General features: G+C 49.9%; 5 protein-coding genes across 5 annotated transcripts; 2 read left to right on the plus strand and 3 right to left on the minus strand.

The window, feature by feature from the left end:
* Window positions 1-2,656: 2,656 nt before the first annotated feature.
* On the minus strand, window positions 2,657-7,524 carry LMH87_007609 (uncharacterized protein; the record flags this gene model as incomplete). Its single annotated transcript, XM_056199521.1, has 11 exons — window positions 2,657-3,218; window positions 3,285-3,380; window positions 3,440-4,058; window positions 4,121-4,308; window positions 4,362-4,470; window positions 4,526-4,870; window positions 4,979-5,138; window positions 5,197-5,903; window positions 5,955-6,188; window positions 6,243-6,522; window positions 6,577-7,524. The coding sequence occupies 11 exons, from the start codon at window positions 7,522-7,524 to the stop codon at window positions 2,657-2,659; spliced, it is 4,248 nt and encodes a 1,415-aa protein (XP_056057962.1).
* Window positions 7,525-8,044: 520 nt separating this feature from the next.
* On the plus strand, window positions 8,045-9,464 carry LMH87_007610 (uncharacterized protein; the record flags this gene model as incomplete). The annotated part of the gene is made up of 6 exons (XM_056199522.1): window positions 8,045-8,198; window positions 8,790-8,809; window positions 8,873-8,926; window positions 9,010-9,081; window positions 9,219-9,297; window positions 9,352-9,464. The coding sequence occupies 6 exons, from the start codon at window positions 8,045-8,047 to the stop codon at window positions 9,462-9,464; spliced, it is 492 nt and encodes a 163-aa protein (XP_056057963.1).
* A 2,665-nt stretch (window positions 9,465-12,129) lies between these two features.
* Window positions 12,130-13,176, minus strand: LMH87_007611 (uncharacterized protein; the record flags this gene model as incomplete). Its single annotated transcript, XM_056199523.1, has 2 exons — window positions 12,130-13,002; window positions 13,060-13,176. 2 exons carry the CDS (start codon window positions 13,174-13,176, stop codon window positions 12,130-12,132), a joined length of 990 nt encoding a protein of 329 aa, XP_056057964.1.
* Window positions 13,177-14,445: 1,269 nt separating this feature from the next.
* On the plus strand, window positions 14,446-15,464 carry LMH87_007612 (uncharacterized protein; the record flags this gene model as incomplete). Its single annotated transcript, XM_056199524.1, has 4 exons — window positions 14,446-14,697; window positions 14,746-15,129; window positions 15,203-15,247; window positions 15,405-15,464. The coding sequence occupies 4 exons, from the start codon at window positions 14,446-14,448 to the stop codon at window positions 15,462-15,464; spliced, it is 741 nt and encodes a 246-aa protein (XP_056057965.1).
* Window positions 15,465-16,368: 904 nt separating this feature from the next.
* On the minus strand, window positions 16,369-17,690 carry LMH87_007613 (uncharacterized protein; the record flags this gene model as incomplete). The annotated part of the gene is made up of 10 exons (XM_056199525.1): window positions 16,369-16,396; window positions 16,456-16,576; window positions 16,642-16,690; window positions 16,739-16,783; window positions 16,848-16,881; window positions 16,961-17,110; window positions 17,167-17,223; window positions 17,279-17,430; window positions 17,495-17,593; window positions 17,652-17,690. The coding sequence occupies 10 exons, from the start codon at window positions 17,688-17,690 to the stop codon at window positions 16,369-16,371; spliced, it is 774 nt and encodes a 257-aa protein (XP_056057966.1).
* Between the last annotated feature and the right edge of the window lie 277 nt (window positions 17,691-17,967).

Below are 17,967 nucleotides of genomic sequence, written 5' to 3' on the forward strand. Positions count from 1 at the left end.
ACGGTCTTGAGGCTGAGGCAGGACTGAGCACTAACATGACTGCTCAGTCGATTAGCCCCCCGACGTGCATTCTCTTACACGGCGCTATTAGAATTTTGAGATGCGAACTTTGCTGCTCGACATTCAATTAGAAAGAATACGAACAGGAGAACATCAGGCTATCTTTAGATGCCGGCACAGAATTCAGCTGCCGCCACTGTTAGGAGAGATGCAGGGAAAGGACCGATCGCGGCTAACGCAAAATTGCCATCGGCCAACTCTATCTGAGCGTCATATGTTCTGACGACGAACACCCTCAGGGGGAAGAAATTGAAGATATTATCGCGGAAGATGAGATCAAGGCCGACATGCTTATTATTCTTGGAACAAGCCTGGCATTCAGTTGCCCGAGGAAATTGGCCCGGCGGCTCGCCATTTCGGTGCGCGAAAGGCAGGGCAAGGTTATATATGTCAACAAGACGGGGCCACCGTCGGGTATTTTGTAATTTGTTGACTACTGGATCAAGTCGAAATGTGATGCATGGTCCAAGGAACTACAGCGAGGAATGTCTTGAAATATCGGAGGGAAGCAGCACTGTTGAAAGTAGTGAGGGCATATAAGCACATAGCACAAAGGAGATAGATAGAATCTTGGTATAATGTACGGCTCCCTTTTTATAGCAGTTATTCTTTCCTTCACAGTGGACTCTCTGCCTCGTTGTTGTCGAGATGCTGCGGTCAACGTGACGAGGACTGATGCCTTTTGCACGCAGAGTAGGCGGCCCACAGTTGGTCTGGCGGCCTCATGTAAGCTCGTCTTTCACGGTGCCGCTGTGAGCAAGAATCTCACAACCGCATCGGAACGAAGAATCGTACATAGGTTGCTGTGATAATCTTAGTTTTTGTGCAAAATCGGTGCGTGTGGTGCGATGGGTGGGCTGTGTCGAGCGAAGCTAGAATGCAGGATAGTTTTTAACTTGGCTGCTATTCCATGCGGACTTTAAACATGCTGGCAGGATAACATCCGCTTGATCGCCGTAACACACGAAAGAGCTTCACTCCTATCGCTGGCTTGATTGTGAAATTGATTGTCAGGCTCTCCATCGTTTAGGCAGAGAATGCTTTGAAAACATCTACACGAGTTCGAACCTTGACACCGGAAATTCGCCAGTAAATCTTGTTCCTGCTAACCGCGGCAGGATCAATATAGGGCGAAAAATAATGCAGGCGGAGAAAACTTTGCTGAGATACGGTGGCAGAATAAAGATCTGCATATATTTTCAAGTGTTACGTGTGAGTACTGCTTCTCATGTCAATTGAGGAACTCTGATGCAGTGGATGCCAACACGTCTGCATCATGCACGATTCCTTATTTCTCAATGGGGAATAGAACCCAATGCCGGCACAGCTAACCCAGTCACGGCAAATTCGTTCACAAAAGGCCGAATATCGCTGCTCTATATCTTGAAGCGCCTCTGCCTTACATAATCTCGCCAACAAAGTTCAATAAGCCTAGCCGTCCACTGCTCCGCATCAAATTGCAGGAGATTTGCTTTGCTGGATGTGGCTGCGATATCATCAGCGGCTTGTAGTGTACTCTCGTCAGTGTCCTGCAACAGTACCAGACTACGGTAAGAGGTTCTTTACAGTCTATATAGTAAGGCTTACTATATCGAAGAAGGTGTATGAATCCCATTACATATTATCTGCTCCTGGAGTAGACCTTGTTCGAGGCGCACATTTGAGGTTCTGTCACGTATCTACGTCTATCTGGCAACTCCAGCCAAGAGTGGCCAACGGTGGCGTTCGGCGGGGCGTATCGCCTCTAATGCCCACGCTTGTCTCTTGCGCTGTGAGAGAGCGCGCGGTTTGATGTCACATTCGCGAATATGAGGCTTACAGACAATTGAGAATCCATCAGGTAAGGTATGACTGCTCATGCGTATGCAGAATATGGCAGATCGGTATACGACCGACTTGGACGCCAAATGGCCGCCAACATATGTCCTGTAACGCATAATTGTTGATACGGTCCGACGACAGTGGCCATATATTTCGGCATAATTATCAAAGAATTTACCTCGCCGAAAACAAACAGAGCTGGTGTCTCTCTCAAAGGCTCCATGCTTTATAAAATTGAGCTGGCTGATGGCGTTGCCTATTTTTGCCTATTTTTGCAGACCTGCTATAAGCGCTTAGGCACAATTGTCCATCTTCCATGCTGTTTTAGCAGACGCTGTAGCAGATGTTTTAGCTTCCCTAGCCGCCTCACAGTTCTCATCTTCTATAATAAACGCAATACCTACGCGCACTAGCCCGGCTGTCTGAAGTCTGCCAAGCTCGCATGTAGCAAGTTAATTGCCCTTTACGGCCTATACGCACTGCCTCGCGAAGAAGCATGCCGCTGTCAGCCATCAGCCGCAGAGAGTATACAACGAGCCCGTTGGAATACGTGTTCCCTAATAGAATGCCTGTGGAAGCGCAACGATCTTAGCATATTTTAGCCCTCTATGCGGATATAATAGTATATTAGATAGAGTTTATTTAATTCATGTTTGGCTGCCCTGGCAACGCTGCGTAAGAATCACGCGCACAGGGAAAAAACATACATGCAATTATCAACAAAAATATACATACAAGTGATCCTCCAAGCTCCTCTCCTTCAGTGGCACAACGTCTACCTGACGAGCTGGGCTCGGCCCGCGTTCATCTTTATGATAGAATCGGTGCTATTCAGAGCTGTTGCTCGGTGAGAAATGACCACTTTAGTACATCCAGCAAATGCGGTGCTAAGGATGGTGACGATCCGAGCTTCTGTCTCCTCATCCAGGCTCGATGTTGGCTCGTCCATCAAAACAATCTTTGTTCTCATTGTTTGATGGTGCAACATGGCGCGCGCAAACTGAAACAGCTGACGCTGCCCCCCCGAAAGCCTCATATCTTTCATCCGAGCTGTCAAGCCTCCACGTGCGCTAATGATACCCCAGAGCCCAACCCTGTGCAGCATAGCCTCACACATAGCATTGGTTACAATGCACGTAGGCGGGCGCAGCGAAGCGTCGAATGGGTCGAGATTGAATTTCACCGAACCGAGCAAGTATATACCACCCTGCGTGATAGTGGTAACCTGTGAACGTAGGAAGTCCGGGCAGACTGTGCGAATTTCGCGGTTGTCAATGCAAATTGTTCCCTTGTAGTTGATCAGATTGAGAACGCTCAGTAATATTGTCGTCTTGCCACTGGAGAAAATGGTAAGCAGAGGACACCACAAGAGCAGAATAGGCTGCAGAGAATAATCAATATACCTTCCAGTTCGACCAGTAATACCAAGTCCGCCCAGACCAGGCTGAATAGTGACAGTGAGATTGTCGATCTGAGCAGCTTGGGTTGGCTCTTGGTTTCTAGAGGAAATGATAGTAGTTAGTAATATATAATATTGAACATTGGCAGCGCCACTTACCCATAAACTGCGGACACACAATTTAGCTCTAAAACACCTTGGGGAGGCCAACTTGCGGACACCGGCCCCTTGTCATCTTTATATTTCTCCTTGGGAGCTGCTTCGGAGTAAGCGCGAATGCGTGCAACAGCCCCGAAGGCTGTCTCCATAGCCACAGACGATTTCACCCATTCCCCAACAGTGTTGCTGAATCCAATCAGGCTGAGAAATGCTAAGCCCATAGAGTTGGCCGAGGCTGTGTTCGAGAATTTCACCGCGAACGTGACTACAAGAATCGCCGCGCCAGCAGTGGAGAGGTCGAGTACACACTCAAGCCATTGCTGGACGCAGTATAGTAGGTAGAACGGTCGTTGTGCAATGTCCAACAAAGCGAAGAACTCATTCATAACCTCCCCTTGCCAGCAGAACGCACGGATATGCGTGATGCCGGCGGCGCTCTCAATAAGGTGACGAACTAATATTTTCGTGGTGTCGAGTTCTAAAGCGCGAAGCTGTCGAGATGTTGACAAGTAAAATTGCTGAACGGCAATAATGAGCAAGCTGAAGAATGGGATAATCGGTGCTGCATAAGAAGCTCCAGAGCTGATAATGGCAATATCCATCACAACTGTGTAAGCGCCTAAGAGATAGTCCCAGGTCAATTTCGACTTTTTTGTCTCATATCAAGACGGCACAACTTACGCCATACAGTAGGCAGAATCAGGCCCGGGATTCTCTGTGTTGCCAAATTCATGTCGGAACTAAATCTATTCAAGATAGACCCGATGTCTTCCTCTGCGAGGAACGTGAAAGTCGCCCCCAAGGTAGCATCGACAAGATTGTCGTGCAACTTAGTGATCGTTGGGGTGTTGATAAACCAGAAAAAAAACCTTGCGCCTCAATAAGCCACTATACTTCAGGAAAACGGACGTCGAGTACTCACGCAGCATTCGCAACATTAAGTATCGGGTGTGCAAGACAAACCAGCGCATACCCAATGTAGTACCGATAGTCAGTGGGATTTGTCTCAAGCCATATCCGAATATAAACATCTGTACGTGTGAGCGAAACCTTGCGTATCTAACCAACGGACAAGGGACGACTTACTCGGCATTGTTTCGGAGGCCGAGGCGAAGCCGTTGAGTACCAACCAAATGATAACAGCGACAATGCCTGCCGGTTGCAGGAAATACTTATAAACAGAGAAACTGCTGTATTTCTTGGATGTACCTTCTTGCTGATTGTCAGCGTCATTGCCAGTAGCCGACACGACTTCAGGTGGTTCAACAGACGCCACAGAAATTGCATCGGTTTCAGCGGAAGAGACCACTCCAGCTCGATGGTTTCTCGCCAGCTCTTCTAGCTCCGCGTCTACCTGTTCTTGCGTTAGTTGCACGACAAAGCCATTAGATTGAACGCGATAGATAGTATTGGCGTCCACTAGATGCTGCTCTGCAGTTTTTGATCACACATTAGCCTCATCGAATCTCGCGTTTGGCCGCTCTTACACGTTTCCATTATTTCAGGAACAGGTTGAACTGGAAATGACGGTTCACGTACTCATGCTTGTGGTCATAACCAACGATCTTCCATCGAGTGTGGCGTGCCCGTCCACAAAGAGCCGGAGGCGAATCACTGAGGCGGTCTCCAGATCCAGCGAGCTGAATGGATCGTCCAATATCGTCACGATTGCTTCGACGTACAGGGCACGGGCAATAGACTGTCAGAGAGGTTAGCATTAAATGACTATACCAGATACCATCAAATTAGTTACTAACAATTCTTTGTTTCTGCCCACCACTGAGCTGACAACCTCCACTGCCAACCACAGTTTCGTCCCCGTCGGGGAGTTGCTCGAAATCAATACCCAGGTCGCAAATATGTACAACCCGTGTATAAAGAACCGCATCATAGGCTTTATGTCCAATGATGTTGAGACGAATTGTCGTGTTCAGTAGCCAGTGTTTCTGCCCCGCGAAGGCAATCGAGCGTGTTGAGAGCGTTGCAGTACCGTTTCTCAACGGCATTTCGCCAAGCATCACATTTAACAGTGTCGACTTGCCACATCCAACAGTGCCGTCAATCATGGTGATCTCACCAGATCGTATAACAACTGAGGCATTGCGCAAAATAGTGCCAGTGAGGTCCAGTGTGACATTGACACCTTGAAGGTGGATGAGATCCTCCCGTGGCCGCGCGGATCTCGAATTTGAGGAGCAACGGGAACCTTGGTGAACGGATGCACGGGTACGTCGAGGGTCTTGCAACTCTTCTTGCGTAAGGTAGCTTTGGATACGAGAAAGGCATGCAAAGCTAGCAGACCATCCCGGAAGCAATATAATGAAATTCGTAAGAGGATCAGTGAGCAGTGTCACCACGGCAAGAATGGCATAGAAGCGAGCCGTTGACGTAGTCTCTAAGGTCTTGGTCCAAAACAAACCCCCAGCTACAACAGCAGCTGGCGTCATAGCGTCCGCAAATGCGCCTTTTAGCAGTTAGCATGTTGCCTTAGGGCGAGAGTGTAGCTTTCACATACCGAGGCCAAATGAGATACAGTTTGCTTGTCTGGTGTGCAGAGATGCCTCTATTTCTTTCGCTCTCAGGCTTTTCAGATACTTTCCCATGGATGGTGCGAGGCCTGTCATTTTGATGTCCTTTATCTGCGCCAGTATATTGGATGTAGCAGCCACGCGATCGTGGATACGTTCATTCCATGTCTTCCGTGTGAGGCTTATTTGCTTGGCTATCCGCCTGGATAGTATGGTCGCGACTGTATACACTGTCAGTTGAGAGTTGGTTTCATCATTTCTTCGAGAGGACGTACTAAGGGTGCATAGAACGGCCAGAGCACTAGCGGCACCGACAAACAGAGTAAGTACTGCGGTGCCGAAAGCCACCTCAAGGATCATGGCCACGACATCATACAACAGTGAGATGACTGCTTCAATGGCAGGAATATCAGTGGTTATCAATGTGACCGTGGCAGAATCTTCGGATTCTGCTACGCCCAACCGAAGAGATTTGTCATATACCGCTGATGCCAGAGCTCCTCGAATGCAGACCATGATTTGGTTTTTGATGTGACTGAACCACGTTCTTGATATCTTGACTGAGTTAGAACAAGGCCGGAATAGGGCCAATGCGTTGAAGTTACTTACTGCTTTGCCGCAGAAGATGAGTGCGGCCGCCAGAACAAGCGATGTTGCTTCTTGCTCCTTCGATATGTGATCAGGCTGCGTCATCTCGCTCGAGGAATAGCTGACTACATCTTGCAAGAGAAACGGTTGGGCAAAGATGAAGCCGACAAGAAAGAGACGTGGAAGCATAACGAAAATGAAAGGCCACGGCATAGAGAAAATAAGAGCTCGGAGAAGAGCATGCTTCGAAGTTTGGTTTTGCTTCTCCCAAGATACTTTCAGCTTCTGGTATAAATGCTTTGAGTCGAATTGCTCTCCAATATCAGACAAGTCACCATTATGGATGATATGGCGAAAGCCGAAGAGAAGAAGTGGATTTATCCAGAAAAACGTAGCTCTGTTCCAGAAGCCTGCTGTAATTTCGCGACCGAGCAGGTTTCGATTCTCGGCGATAATGAGGGATCGCTTTGGGGTTTCCTCCAAGACGAGCAGAAGAAATTTGAGGGCCGGGAGGAAGCAAGTGAGACAAGCAATTGTGTCTAAACCCGTCCTGTGATAGTACGTGTAGATGGTTGCTAAATCGAGTAGTAGCGTCACATTCAGGTACGAAGCAAGAAAAATGACAGGTTGAAGGAAATACGCATGAGAGGCGTAGGTAATGATGACAACTCCAATGGAGCCTAGAAAGTAAAGGATGGCGGCTGCTTCTGCGACCCTCGAGTCCAAGGGGGATTTGAACCAAAATATCACGCTTGCTAGTTGGACAGCAGCCATGCCAACTGCAACTGTAGCCTTGGCCCATAGAAGCCAGCCCGGTCGCACAAGGCGCTGGCAAGTAAGGATCTTGTGCACGTAGAAGGGCAAAGTGAATATGAGAATCAAGGAGGGCACGATTTCAAATATGGTATGCTCAAAGAGAAGCGTGAAATCGAAATGGCCCAACAGCCGAGGACCGAATGTGCTGTCCATGTCTGCGTTGGCGCGCTGTGCACGGCCAATCTCACCACGGCTGAATAAAGCAACTGGCAAAAGAGGAGAGTGGGAAGAGAAGCAAAGCAACGGAAGCAGTGATAGACGGTTTGGTGTAGGTGTTATAGTTGCCCGGCGATGGGGCGGGGGGAAATCGAGTTGTGGAAGCGGAAAAAACAGAATGCCTCTCAGAAGCAACAATGACAGAGCCAACAAAATCTCCAGGTAGCATTCTGGTGTGGAGATGAAGACGATTGGGCACGGCGTCCCCTGCTAGTTGCTGCTGATCTCTACATACTCGGTAATGTCAGAAGCCAAGGATCATTGATACATGAAGAAGCAGAAATCGTGAACCGGTGCTCTCTACAAGTATCATACTGCTCCTCGTGAAAACAGCCTCGCGGCCGAAGGTCTCCAGCAGACAGTAGACCAGGCGCACTTGAACGCGATAAAAGGAAAGAAAGGCGGCAGGCGCCCGACATTTGCTGGCTCAGCGATCCTGAGGGCCTGGCTTCCTCGGATGCAAGCCGTCCTAGCCCAGAACCGTGGGGCAATCTCGCAACCGCGGGGTATTCTCACATTTGTCAATGCATCTGGCAAGAGGCGGGCCGAGTCGCCAGCCAAGCCGGGCAGCGCTGGCTGGGGAGCCATCCCCTATTGGCAAGGACTAATCTGTACTGGGCAGTCATAAATCAGGCTGGCAGTACCAGTACGTATACAAGTAACCGCACCTCGGAGATGTGTCCCACTCGAGAAATGACGCCCGCTCCCGGCCCAACATCTTGAAGTTAGCTTATCAGCAGCCACGACACAAGTGGCAAATTGGGGCGGTTCTCGGCGGGTGTGGCCCACTAGGAAGCAACGTTAATGGCCCGACAGGGGACAGCAATGCGCTGTGGCGTTCATTAGCGTGTCTGTGTCACAAAAACCTAGGATTCGGCTGGCTGATGTAGTAAATCATCAGCAGCGGAACGAGCATGATGTGCGAGGGTGATTCCGGCTCTGCAGCTTCCATCTTGAGCAGCTTCCATCTTCGGAATAGCCGCAACGCAGACGTAGACGGCTGTCACCTTGCAGGAACTTTTGCAAGGACGGGCAGCCTGCTGCGGGCCTCGGTGCTGCGCGGATCTTGTACCCCTGATTGAGGAGCTCCTAACGAATCTCAATCCTCCACGTCTACCAGTACATGTGCCAGAGACATGGGCAAGAGCCCAGATTCCATCCTCGGGTTCCACGGACTTGAGTGGGCTGGACGGCCAAGTCAGCGCTGATCGACAGTTTTTCCGTACGTCGTTTAGACCCTGGAGCAGCCAGTGGAAAATTCCGCGAACCAACATAATAATAATAGCCAACGTTGATCGCCAACAACTCTTACTCTCGAAAGCACGCTAAATTCCAGGCTGTGAGTGCCCTTTTACTAGTTAATTACCAGAAGAGTGTGCATCGCGTTGTGGGCCGAGTGGACACTAACGATAATAAACCCAGGCAAGTGCAACTACCTGCCTAATCACACCCTGGTCCCCGCGTCGCGACAGCGGGCAAAAGCACCGGCAAGTAGTCCGTCCGGCGCGACTCAGGGACTGTGGTGCAAGGCACTTGCCGGTTCACTTGTTGCCGTCCTTCTGTCCTCCTCACACACCATCGTTTCTCGTGCCATGCATGAAAATTTCGAATTTCCCAGAAAGATTTTCCAGAAGCAACACGTACGACTCAACATGCGTCTCTGGCACTACCTTGTCATCGGCGCCGCAGCTACGACCACTGCGCTACCAGGTATTTATAGCACAAGGAACCGTAAAGCAACTTGCTAATAGGATGGACTTCAAGCGCGCAACGCCCTTTTGAATGCAGCAAGCATGAACAGTGGTGCTGATGCCCAGTCTGCATATGAGGCTGAGATACTTGCCGCAGATAGATCACGGACTTTAGGAATTGTGTAGATATTGTCGGGATCGCGTTTTAGAATGTGCGAAAATAGAACACGTCTTTTATCTTCTTTCCTTTTGCTACTCTGCATCTCCTGTGCGGCTCTTTGGGTTTCTTGGGGTCCTTCTCATTCACGCTGCTTCCTCTCGGCTTGTCCATGGGAACCCTCGAAAACACGCAGAAGCTCCCATTATGAGAAGTTCTGACAATGATTTTCGCACAATGCAAGCGCATGGAGCGGGGTCATGCTCAAGGCCTGGGACGAGCGAAAACTCGGCGACCTAGTATTGCCCGCGACATGTCTCGCGCACCACCACCCCACGAAGGAAAGAGAAGACGCATTCACTCGATTCCATTCTTGCCCTTATTACTCACCCTGAAATTCCGGCCTTCCCACATTACATTACCAGCGCGGTGATATAAAAGAAGTCTTGAATAAATACTCGGGGCAAAAAAAAAAAAAAAAATTGGCCAAAATTAGGCGAGGCTAGTAGGGAATCAGTAGCCGGGAAGATATTTCCTAATCCCCGTTACTTCGAAGTGTGTTGGATATCAAGGAAGCCAGTGCTACAGATTAGGCTGAAGCGAGTTACGGTGGATGCGCACCGCGGCCACCGTGGCCACCGCCGTTTGACAGGCTTCTTGAGATCATGAGCGGCTGGGAAGCCCGCAGCACGACTAGTCTAGAGCAAGAAGTTTTCCTCGCATTCTTGCTGCGGGGAGCTCAGAACAGCTCAGGTCAATGACATTTTTCCAGCGTGGATGAAAGCAACTGATTGGCATAGCAGGTTCTTTCAAGGCCACATCAATCAGCTCCGCAGCGGAGCCAACGAGAAAGAAAAAAAGAAAAGCAAAAACGCCTACTCGTGCCACGCACCACGGAAGGTGGGGAAGAACACTAGAAAGGGGGCGAGTGGCACGACATTCGACCCATGTCGGGGTCATGGCTGCAATTTCCGCCTCATCCACTCTCGTGCAGATGAGGAAACGAAGGGGTGCACTTCATCAACATCTCACTGGTTACCAAGTATCTGGCTCAACGAATAGCAGTAAGGAGACCTGATCAGGCTGCAGGGCGCCAATTCTCAAAGCACAGAGTAACCGCAAACTTTGAGCGCAGTACATAGACAAGCTTACCCTTCTTGCAGCCTTATTCTTGCATTACAGACGCTGCCAGCCTGGAAAATAATGCATGGCGGCGGTGGTAGGACCGTTACACAGTCGCTAGCTGATCGGGGAAATCTACGATCTCTTCCCCGCGAGCCGTCCGCACTGCTGTGGCTCTATCGGCGGCGGATCTGCCAGAGACTACTCTGTATCATGGGGGCATCGCTCTGAGTGGTAATAACGCTGGGGCTGGGGCCACCGACCCATAGAACCACTGCCCGGACAAACCGGACAACCGGACTACTTTGGTCTGGCCGAAACTGGGCCACCCTGTCCGAGAGCCTGACCCTCACCCCCCCGCCGTTTGTCGACCCGCCTACTTAGCTCGTTCGTTCGTTTAACACCCTAGCGAAAAGCGTTGACCTCTAGCCGGAGTGGCGTCTCCGCAATGCGTCCCCACGGATAACGTCTGGCGCGAAAAGCCATCTTCGAGACGCCTCACCAGCCCTGCTCCTGTAATGCAGGCATTCTTGCGTTGAACAAGTTGGTGCAAGTGGCGTACGTTGCTGTCGACGTTGTATCCGCGCGCGAACCAGGAACGGCCGTCCGTCGATGCTCCATGCTCCAGACCCCGTCCAACGGCCAGCTCAAGATACAACGCGCGCGAGCCAGACTTGTCGTTGCGTTAGCACCCCTCACCCCTTTCTGCAGCTAATAAGTCCCTATAACTAAGTCCCTACAGCCTGTGTATATTGCGCCTGTCGTCGGCTAACAAGCCAAGCTGTGTTTTGCAGAGATTAGCTGTCGTTTGATCGTGTGGGGATTCCGTGTACACACCTATACAGAGCCATCTGGAGAAGAGAAGCAAAATACTTCAAAGAGGAGATGGATTACATCGCCGCCATAAAGCTCACTGCTGCTACCGCCTCGGTCTTCGGTGGCGTTTCACTTGGGTGCTAAAGAAATTCGCCAATGATGTTCTTGTTGTTCTCCCTTGACCACTTGAAGGAACCCAGTACGCGCCCGCTGTCTGGTGGTGGTGTGGAGTTGGCGGCTTCAAGGCAGCCAATCAAGACTTGCCAGTCAACCCTCCTAGAGAATGTGTGGCAGCCTCGTCCTCGCATGGCTCCCGCATGGCTGTCTCTTTGTGTATCGTGGCGTGTTTAGATGTGATAGGTCTTTGAAAAGAGGGGTAATAGGTTTGCAGCGAGAGAAAAGCTGTCAAGGAAGCTGGCTTCAGCTGCTGCCTTAGATTTTACAGCAACCCTTCTACGCTATAATGTGTCGTATCCTTAAAACCACGATGACTTTTTCCGGCTGTCCAACCAGTTGTAACAAAAAAAGCGAAATGGTGATTTCTGACGGGTGCGAGAAGTACATGACGAGCGGCAAAGAGTGCCCAGAGAGCGAGTCAAAAGTAGAATACTCAGGCCAGTCAACAAGTCGCAGCCAATGTGACAGCCACAAAGACGAGGGATATAGCGACAACTATACACGTTAGGTACGTGGCCAGCAGTAGAACTACCACAGAGCGTCGCTAACCATTTTAAAGTAACTACAAATAACTAGAGATTAAGATCCTTCAGTGATAGCTAAAGCATCAATAATTTGCTGTGCGTCATCCCAGCTGCCTGCCCAGCACCGGCGAATAATACTGCCGCAGCGGAGCATAGACACTTCAGGAAAATTCTCCGCCGAGAAGCGATCGTGGACCTCTTCCTCAGTGATATCAGGATAAGGTTCATGCCCGGTCTGAATGTAATAGAGTACAGAGCCCAGCGCAAATAGGTCGTCAGCTTGCGTCGGCTTCCAGTCCCATCCTGGTCGCTGGAACCTTGCACTTGTCGTGATTGTTGGGGGGGAACCCGAGACTGACGATCCCGCGAAGTCCGCGATGTGTAGCTCAAGAGCCTCGTTGAGCATAAAATTGCGGGGTGTAACGTCACAATGTATTATGTCCGCCGAGTGCACTGCGACCAGCGCCTCTGCAGCGTGTCTCATCCAGAGACGTCTCTGTTCGCTCGTGACTGTCTCGTTGTGATCGTCCAGATATGATTGAAGATTCCCATTCTCAAGGTATTCTATTATCAGGGAGCACGCGCTGGCATCCCAGCTGATCAGTCTTGGAACACGCGCATTGTCGCCAATGCGTTGGTAAGCTTCGGCTTCAGTCCTCATCTGCTGGCGGCATGTGTTCTCCTTCTCGGGACAGTAAGGGTTTGGTTTCGGGTATTTTATGATGTCGCCAGATGGAAGTCTGTCCACGAACGAAGTTGCTCCTTGACCAACATAATTTCCCTTGGTGCGAAAGTATATTTCTCCGTAAGGTATAGTGGCCGGGATAACAAAAGCTTGATCGGGTAGGGTTGGTAACAGGTTACGACGCCAAGGTCCTGGTGTTCGGCGGTATTTCAGCGTACGTGGGCAAATGTGCGGAGGCGGAACCTATTGCAAATACTTCGTGTTAGCTTCGATGTCGGGCGTTGTCAGAGAGAGACGGACAGATTTGGCCACAGTCGTCGGGCGAAGGCTATCTAACAGCCGCCTCAAGAACGACGCGGTTCTATCACATTGCGCGACGATAGTGCGCCAGAGCCAGTCGACAAAATGGCTGGCCATAGTGTAGCAAACTCGAGCGCTCTTATCTGGGCGAGTTCTACCCGTGGAATGACGCTTTGGAGTGTGTCGTCGCCAAGAGGCCAGGATAAACACTCTAGAAGCACGAGAGCTGCAGCGACTTGCTAGTGGCCGCGAAGGGGTGGTCAAGGCCGAGGATCGATACAGGACCCTTGCGAGGTCAGAGATAACCTGACCGAGCTCCACATAGTTGACCTGACCGAGTTAGGCCTGGGCTAACATTTTTCCGATACAGACATGTACAGGCATGTACCGTCACATAATTGGTTAGTTAGGGGATGTGCGAAGCACGCTGCGCGAAGCGTTGGTTTGGATTCGGGTTAAGATTAGGATTCGAATTATAGTTAACTAGAGTTAGTGGTATATTCTTTTGTTAATTCTTGTATTTTGGCTGTCTCCTTTCGCACCAGGCATCACGACCTAACAACAAGCATGCAAGCTTCAGCATCGCTGCTGTTCATTCTTGTTTCTCTTTGCGACTTCAAGGCCAACGTGTTCCCGTATGCCAAGAACCGCCATCAAACTTGCCCTGCTGCACTCGTGTTGGGAGAAATATGCGAAGAAGGCTGCGAAGGCGTTGTGGTGGGGCCCGCTCGACCTACGACGGCCGGCGCGAAACGGATTCAATTGGGGCCAGAGCGGACGCTAATTGAAAGGCAAGGCGATGGGAACTGCGGAGCTCCGCTGAAACGAAAAGCAGGGCCGCATAAATGATCCATCACATGCGCGGGTCACGTATCGCCCTGAGAGTGGACAGGCTGTAGAAATTTGTTCTTCCTAATAATAAACTGATTTATCTAGCTCTCTACCGATGACAATCTCAGCGTGACAGGACGGGCGGCGGCTTACCTGGTGAGGCAGCAGCGTGTAACCTATCAAGGCTTGCAAGGCTGCCCCAATGGCTTTTGCCAATCCTGACTCCTTTGCTAGACACGTCATCTTCCTTCGTATGCCTGAATTAACGTTTATCTGCCCTTTCCTCTCGTACCATAATGGCTGCCTCAGGTACCACTTCGTGTCTCCGCACGTATTGTGTACTCTTTCAACATCCACCTCCCGCGAGCTCCTCTACACACTATTGCCTTACCATCTGTCCGCAAGCCGGTCCATGGCCTTCCGTCCCCATTGACAAGGTCAATAAACGCCTTTCTAGTTGCAAAAACAGCTTGCAATATCTCATCTGTCGGATTGCCGAGAAATAAACGCAACCGCAAGCAACGAGTTGGAAACGGCACCAAGCAACAACGCGACATGGCAACGTCCCTGACGCAGAAACTTGGGTACAGCAGTGTGCTAGGCGATGTTGTAGGCGGTTTGGTGTATAGTGTCCTATCGTTCTGGGCTTTTTCTGGGACGGACTCTATGATACTTTCCACTACTGGGCATGATGGGATACGTGACACGCTGGTTAAGCTTTTGTTTATCATCTTCCTGGTTCCAGCCCTAATATGGGGTTTCATTGATCCGATGGTGGGCACTGGGCTTATGGGTTTTGCAACTGGCGTAAGGGAATGCTAGGCACTCACAAGCTATTACTAACCGCAAGGGCAGGTACTATACTCGGCTTTATGTGGCATAGATCTATCAATATGCCACATTGTAGGCGTTATTGTGTGCTGCTTCGCATACAACGGAACGGTTCCTCCTTACGAGAGTAAACTAGACCGCAAGCTCCGGAAACAGAGCTCAGCCGAGGTCTGTTCAGTTTGCCTCCTACCTATTGCCCACTCGGAGAAGGACGAGCGGGATGGGACGATGGAGGCGGAAACGGACATTGTCGGAGTTCTGACCACCCTCATGCTGCCATATATCTCTGCGGCTGCTGGTTACTTGGTGATGTTTGCCTTGCCCCGAAATTTGCAACCACACACCATGAAGGATCGACTTGGGCCAAAATGGGTGCGAAGTCTGTTAGGCGGTTATATTTTTGTTATGGTACGGAAAGCGTGGGTTTTGGTGTATAAGATGCACAAGGAACGTGCACAAGATGCACAAGGAACGTGTACAGGAGAAATCCTTTGCGAAGGTGCCAAACGCAGATAGAGGTCACCACGTAAGTGAAACTGCAGCCTGTCCTGCCGCCTGCTGCCTGCCGCAGACAGATCACCTACTACAGGCCAAAAGTAGCTTCTAGCAATTCCTATTTATCGATACATCAGCTTTACCATCGGTTTAATCACATCTTGTTAGTTCTAATAGTAGCTCTCTAGTGGGCCACTTCCCATAGTGACCGTGATTTTATCCCTAGCTCTGAGGCTCGCTTTACCTAGCGGTAGCAGTCTGGCCGGAGATACTTTTAAGGTGGGTGGTGCTTGGAGACATTCGCGAGAAGGCTTTCTCGAATTAGCCGCCCGTTCTTCGTTGGGAGTCAATATTCTAAGGCTGCTATGGGATATAAGGTGTCTATAGAGATGTGCAGTGCCACAAGTTTCAACAAGAGAAACGTGTAATAAAGGCATAGCGGAACTATACCTTACTTTTAAACTTAATAAAGGCTACCCTATATTTAAAGCCTACTATACATAGCGTAATATAATACTAGATTTAACTTAGTAGGAATGATAGTTAAATAGTATATTACTAAGTAGGCACGGTCTAATACCGGTAGTACGGAGTGTCGGTTATACATCCCACATGATTTCGAGTAAACATTTCAGTACACCCTTTTAGGCATCAACAAATCTGTTATTTGCACACCACTGTTTACTAAACTCAGGAACTGCGCAGTGGAAGCTCATGAATTAGGCAGACACCCCCCATACGCCCCAGGTGTGCCCGGGTTCGGCCTCAGGGAGCAGCTTCGGGACGGGAGTCACATCAGTGATCCAAAAGCACTTATGGACCAATTTGAGTATGGAAAAAATCCGGGCTCAGATTTCTTTACTTAATAAATTTTCGTATAGTCAGGTTTCATAGCCAGTGGCTAATTCTTAGTGTCCATGTACTGTATTGAATCCATCTCTTCTGCTCTCATCAGTAAGAACCGTCATTTCAGCCAGTGTCAGTGTCAGTTTGCACCACACAAACTACGTAGCTAGTAGCTTGAGGGAGCTTCCGTGCCAAAACAACGAAGGCACGGAGACAGATGCTAAGGCCAAGGTGTGTGGAGCTAATAATATCGGTTCAACCTGTCACGGCCGACGTGATAATCACAAAGCCTCCCACAACCATGCTCTATGGCTTTCTTGCCGTCCAAACATGCCTGAGTATGCTCTTTAGCTTGGATGAGGGCACAAACGCTGGCATTGATTGTCAACCTACATGTTCAAATATGCGTGATATCGTAGTGTGCAGATCTCGCTCCGCAATCGCGCGCAGAGGTCTTTCACTTGGGACACATCCATGCCAAGCTTCTCTACCAAGGGAGCCAAGCTCATGGCTTCTACAGCCTCGGTCAGACCTACGTTGAACCACATGGCTACAATTTTTTCGTGCGGATCATCGCACCAAGGGCTGACACAACATCGAATGATGGTTTCGTCGAACTCGATATAGCCTGCGGCTTGCATCATGTGCCGCACTTGGGAGCTTGACACTCTCGCACTGCGTTGAAAGCCATCCATCCCTTGAAGGAATAGCTGAGACCATTCTAGAAGAGCAGATTTGTCAGGTCTAGCACTGCTTTCCCATCGCGGCACCCAATCTATCTCAACCTGTTCTATGATACCCCTCTTACGGGCCGTATGTCTAGTAGCGGTTAGAATAGCTCGTCTTTTTACATGTGGGGGGGCACAGGACGAGTCGATCGAGCCTCGCATAAACTGACTTGAAAGCGTTCCGATAAACAGCCTCCCACAAGCTGCCTTGTATGCTGCCCAGAAGCAGTCTCATGTGTACAAAATCGAAATCAGTCGGTAACGGAGCCCAAGAGCTATCTTCTATATTCATTTGCACTGTGGCCATGTTCGGTGGGATCCTGGAACGAGTCAGTCCTTCGTCACAGCGTAGAGCTGCGAACCGGCGCCAACTCACTGGGGGGGCTGGACTCGATTTAGATCCACCGCCGTGACATGGGCCGCCGGAAGGATTCTTAAATGGAATCAGTACCAGCCTCTGTTCTACGGCATCCAATAATAGTACGTACTCTTCCGCCACATAGATGGCCCAGATGCCAGTGCCGGTGCCGAGGTCCAAGATGCTCGCCGGGAGGCTGTGGTGGATGGGATATGAAAATGGAAAACCTTTGCGTGCTAAGAGAAAAAACTTGTGAAATATATCCAAGCGCCTCATCTCTTCCTATTGTAATAGAGTACCGTTAGCGCAGAGTATCAAATGCCGGCTTGGTACAAGACGTCTATACTTGATCGATGGGGAAAAGATACAGGTCTCGTCTCCATGACCCGTAGAAACGGCCATGCCTCCAATAACCTTCAGTCAACAACACTCTGTCAGAAGATATCTTATGAAGCTTGATCAGTATATCTGAAAGATAACACTAGCTTTACAACGCGTGCTACCTCTTGCTTTGGGTCGTGGTGGCTCGGAAATGTTTGCATTATTGTCAGTGTCACCAGCGGCGACCGTTCCAAGGGGGTCAAGGGGGGTGGGCGGAGAGTGAAAGTACCGAGTAACTTCGATATTTTCAAGCTATCGGGGTCTGTCACGTGGCAGTTAGGTCGTTTCAAGCTGCGGTGCTCGTTGGATGGCACTGACCTGCGCAGCACAATTTTTTTCAACAGTTTGTGCGTTAACCTGCAGCCTTCTTGTACGCTGGCGAGTAGACCCACAGTAACATGCACTTGCAGCGAAGCAGGTCATACAGCGAAGTTGGAA

This window comes from Akanthomyces muscarius (assembly GCF_028009165.1).
Source record: "Akanthomyces muscarius strain Ve6 chromosome Unknown contig_11, whole genome shotgun sequence".
Classification (NCBI taxonomy): Eukaryota; Fungi; Ascomycota; class Sordariomycetes; order Hypocreales; family Cordycipitaceae; genus Akanthomyces; species Akanthomyces muscarius.